Below are 5,179 nucleotides of genomic sequence, written 5' to 3'. Positions count from 1 at the left end.
TTACTGGTTAATTAATGTAAAATTTTATATTTTACAAAATTTTACATTAATTAACCAATAAATTACACAAAATTATGTAAAATATTAACAAATTGTGGCTGATTGTAATATTTTGAAAATGCAAGAGAGTTTTTTGATGCAATCGAAAGTATAAAGGGGTAAGTTGCATATGACCCTAAATGCGGAGGGTTTCATATAAAAGAATAATCCTTGAAACCTCATGCTAAACTTATCCAATATGTTGCTTGTCCATGACACTTGATGAAACAATTCATATAAGAGTTAAATGTATTGAGTTGTATATCCTTGAACTGAGTACAATTCCAAGTATCTGATCAGTGCACGCAATCAAAGTTTGGTGAACTCACCAAGACGTATCAGAGCAACAACCTTAACTGCATCACCAAAGGGAGTAGTTACACTAGGTTTGAACAATTGGATCAACAACTTTAATTTTGGTTCATCAAACTCTGTCTACTCTCGTCTGTTTCCAATTTCCCTGAAAACCCACCAAAAGATACTTTCCCTTAACTTCTCCACCTCCCAATCTTCCCAATCTATCCCCGATGCACTGCATATATTTGGCGCAGTAATTGCCTGAAGAAATTAAAAGGCAGTTTGAAGAGTGTAAAGATGAGGGTAATGGCGGCATTGGTCATTGTTTTAGTGACTGTTCTAGGATTTGCAGTTGATGGGTACCGTTGCAAAATGGTGCAGTTCATCTTTGGGGACTCACTCTCGGATGTCGGCAACAACAACCGCCTCCCCAGGAGCCTGGCCAAGGCCAACCTTCCCTTCTATGGCATTGATTTTGGCAATGGCTTGCCTAATGGCCGCTACTCTAATGGCCGCACCGTTGCCGACATAATAGGTATTTATATCGACGACACTTTCTTATCCCCCGCCGTTGGGTTCATATTTAGCGGACGTCGGTATTTTAAACTCAAATTTTCGCTTAAGCTTCAAGAGAATGTTCCTTTCATGTAAAACGAGTTAGAGATGTACTTTACTTTTCTGTTTTAACCATCATTTATGCGTTACTTTTATGGGTAATATCCTCGTTAATGTTTCCATTTTTTCTGTCAGGCGATAAAATGGGACTTCCCCGGCCGCCGGCTTTTCTGGATCCATCTCTGTCAGAAGATGTCATACTAGAAAATGGAGTAAACTATGCCTCAGGAGGTGGAGGGATCTTGAATGAAACTGGTGGCTACTTTGTAAGTATATATGTCCGGACTGATGAGTATATATGCTACTAATTACTAATTAACTGTTTTTTATTGGATAAGTTTGATAATAACAAATAGAATGTTTTCCACTTGTAGATTCAAAAGTTTTCTCTCTACAAGCAGATTGAGTTGTTCAGAGGAACACGAGAACTCATCACTGCCAGAATCGGCAAAGATGCATCCGATAAGTTCTTCCAAGAATCGCTCTACGTGGTTGCTCTGGGAAGCAACGATTTCATCAACAACTACTTGATGCCAGTTTACAGCGATTCGTGGACGTATTCTGAGCAGGGATTCATCACCTACTTAATGGAAACACTCCAAGCACAGCTTAGGGTTCGACCATATATACAATAAAATATATATACATGCACATTCATTTTTAATTTCTCTCCAAAAATAAATGACTCAATCTCAAGACATTTCCTTAAACTTTTCAACTCTCATACCACTTGAACTACAATCTTATGATTTTCATTCATTAATTCAATTTTTCTATAACTAAGAGTGTTTTGCTTGTTTGAATGGATTAGATATTGCATGGTTTAGGGGCAAGGCAGCTGATGGCGTTTGGATTGGGACCAATGGGGTGTATTCCACTCCAAAGGGTGCTGAGTACAACAGGACAATGTCAGGAGAAGACTAACAAATTGGCTCTCGGCTTCAACCAAGCTGCCAGCAAGCTTTTGAGTCAATTGTCGAGCAAACTCCCCAATGCCAGCTTCAGATTTGGGGAAGCTTATGATGTTGTCAATGACGTGATCTCCAATCCCCAGAAATATGGTCAGCATATTGCATATAGATAGATAATAAACGGGAATGAATGAATCCCATGCACTAGCTAGAGACACCCTTCTTTCTTAAAAGATATCGGGATTAAGTAAAAGTTCGGTTCTGTGGGTGCAGGGTTCAGCAACGCAGAAGACCCGTGCTGCTCATTTGGGAGGATTAGGCCGGCGCTGACATGTGTTCCGGCATCAACATTGTGCAAAGATAGAAGCAAGTATGTGTTTTGGGATGAGTACCACCCGTCGGACAAGGCGAGCGAGCTCATCGCCAATGAACTCATAAGAAAGCTAGGGTTTTTGCGAGTCAATCAACCATCAGGATCTGCAGCTCCAGCTGATGCTCCTTCTGCAGCTCCAGCTGATGCTCCATCCTCGCAGGATTAAGCAAAGCCTATAAGCTTCTTCTTAATTTGATAAATAATTGATGCATGATGATATGCCGCAGCTAGCAGCTTCTAATTTATTTCTTTGTTATATTTGATTGGTTGAGCCATATACATAAAGCAAGTATTGACGTTATTAAGGCTATTTTGACCATCCTTTTATGTTGTTTAAATTTAATTACTTGTGTTTGATTGAACTTTACTAGCATCATCTGTATTTTTTGGCCGAATCCTCATATATATTTTTTATTTTGTTTAAAAGCTATATTTGTGATATTTCTTTTTCTTACTCAGATATATTAATAAGAAGCATCCTAACCAAAAGCTTTTAAAAAAGAGTCCCGCTATTTGTACAGATAGAGTATTATAAATTGCTTTACAAGAGCATCTTAGTCGAGGGCTTTTAAAAAATGGGCATATGAGGTGAGGGGCCACATAACAAATGATTCAATTACTTGGAGTGTATGATAAAAATAATTAAAATTAATCCTTAACATGAAAGGTTACAATAAATAATAGTAAAAATCAAATTGTCTAATTGTGGATCAATCCTTTCAAGTACTAAAACAATTCCTTCATTCCCTAGCTTTTAAGGACCACAGGGTCCAACCAACATGAATGAAATCCAACAAATTAAAGGGGGCTATTTAAGATGGCATATTAATATTGTGCGTGCAATATTGGGGTTTAAAAGGACCATATAAGGTCGTTGCACTCTTCATGAGAAGCCAATGCTACATATGTAGAGATGAAAATTCTTTTGTCAATAAAAAAAAGAACAAAAATAAAAGATAAAAACATTATTGTTATATGCATTTCTCGCATCACCCCGCATGGGCCAGACTCGGTCCGATAGACCGGCCCAATCACCCAAGGCCAAGAAGGCCCGGACGACCTCGTCAAGGAAGGTCCAGCCTCTACCAAAGATCCGGAACTCGTAAAGCGAGCATATGGCGAGTTCCCGGTAATCCCCCAACGAGCTCGGAACAATCGACTAACGAGCTCCTGAAATATCCTCCAGATCGCTGGACCATCCAGGTCGCTCGCCCAAAACCTCCAGCTCGCATGAGTCGCAAAGCTGCTGAGAAGTCAGAGGTAGGGTCCGATCACTTTATCTGCAACAGCCCATGCCCCTCGTAATGAGGATCCCACTCCCGGTCTTGCGAAGGGGGTAAGAACTGTCTGTCCCCCATTATACAAACACTGTATTTTTATATATTATCTAGATTGTAAAAGCCCCTCAAGATAAATGGAAATGAAAGAGACCATGAGGGGCAAGAAAGACTAAAAAAGAATAATCAGATACCGCCACTCTGGGAGAATAATCAGATGGCGGTTGTGAATTAGGCATCGTTCTGACCGAACCACGTAAAGGATTCTGGTGTACACGCTTGGAACTTTGGGGGGAGGGGTTTTCTTCCTTCCTTCTCGGTATTTTTGGATTGACTCACAGCGGCCCAAAACGAATCACGATCGGCCGAAATCAAACGTCGACAATTACCAATGAGAGCAAAATACCCCCCCCCCCCCCCCCCCCCCCCCCCAATAATAACGTTGGCTAAAGCCATTACCTTGGTGGATAAACATTTGAAGGAGTCAAATCCTATTGAATCAAGTAACCCATGAAGAACATTGATATCCTTCAAAGGAATTACTAGGGCTTTCAACTATTGTTTGGGCTTCTAAATAGATTACTTTTGTGAACTTTTTATCTAACTCTTATTAGGTGCTTTCCATAAGGTGAATAGTAAAACTAATAGAAAGTTAATACTATAGAGAAGTACGTACCTCATATATATTTACATAATAATTTTGTCTGATATTTTTTGTATAAGATTATATTTTATTTACCAAATTACCCCTTATTTATTTTGAGGACCCATATGTAGACAAAAACCATGCATTCGTACAATAATATATATATATTACATACGACATATGAGAAATATTGAAGAGGCCATGGTATAGAGCCCTCCCAAATGGAAAGGAATGATAATACTAGTGGCTTCCTATCACACAATCCACTTCCCCCACTACTGAGAGTGAAAGTAGCCACACATATATATATAAAAAGCAAAGTTGCAGCTCTCGAACTCAAGGATATTTTAGATGCCATATTAATTGGAAGTGGTTTACCCAATAACATATCCATCTTCTCTTTTTAACATCAAAATAAACACTAACTACAAGTCTTCAATTGCAAATTCATAAGATGTTTCTGGATTCTTCTTCTTCTTTCTCCTGCTGCTGCTGCATGCTTTCTTTAATTAACACACACGTGCTTAATTTGTTCTTATAGTCTTCTACTGATCTTCTCCAATATATATCATGACATCTTACAGTTTGAAGCTAATTAAGCGCCGTTCAACTAAATTAAATGTGTTATTTCTACTATATGAACCATGATGGCCAAAAGGCCCAAAACTGTTAAAAGAGAGGTGATATTCTCGGGTTACAATTTCGGATGCCTACTTTCAGACTACCAATCATTATTCTTTGACCATTAAATATATCGAATAATCGAAGAACTTCTACTAGGAGTATAAGAACATTTTGTTAATTATAAGCCTTAATGGGAAGGTTAAAATTCTCAGGGCACAAATTCATGAACATAGTACGTACATATGATATATACGGGGACTCAAACTTTGACCAAACTAGGTTGTTTGCCAAGTACCCAGAGAAATTCTTCCTTAATTTTATAGTAATTCTTGATATATATATATATATATAGCTGATGATCATGTATATACATATAAATATATAGCTCGACTCATCA

The 5,179-nt window shown here is 38.3% G+C and overlaps 1 protein-coding gene across 1 annotated transcript; it reads left to right on the top strand.

Annotated features, from left to right (window-relative positions):
- Positions 1 to 488: 488 nt before the first annotated feature.
- LOC127792840 (GDSL esterase/lipase At1g74460) lies at positions 489 to 2,597 on the top strand. The gene is made up of 5 exons (XM_052323455.1): positions 489 to 871; positions 1,087 to 1,217; positions 1,326 to 1,565; positions 1,763 to 2,012; positions 2,136 to 2,597. The coding sequence occupies exons 1-5, from the start codon at positions 634 to 636 to the stop codon at positions 2,399 to 2,401; spliced, it is 1,125 nt and encodes a 374-aa protein (XP_052179415.1). The 5' UTR covers positions 489 to 633; the 3' UTR covers positions 2,402 to 2,597.
- The last annotated feature ends 2,582 nt before the right edge of the window (positions 2,598 to 5,179 follow it).

This window comes from Diospyros lotus, unplaced genomic scaffold (assembly GCF_014633365.1).
Source record: "Diospyros lotus cultivar Yz01 unplaced genomic scaffold, ASM1463336v1 superscaf1, whole genome shotgun sequence".
Lineage (NCBI taxonomy): Eukaryota > Viridiplantae > Streptophyta > Magnoliopsida > Ericales > Ebenaceae > Diospyros > Diospyros lotus.
The sequence above is the reverse complement of the archived record's forward strand: the minus strand, read 5'-3'. Positions and strand labels throughout refer to the sequence as shown.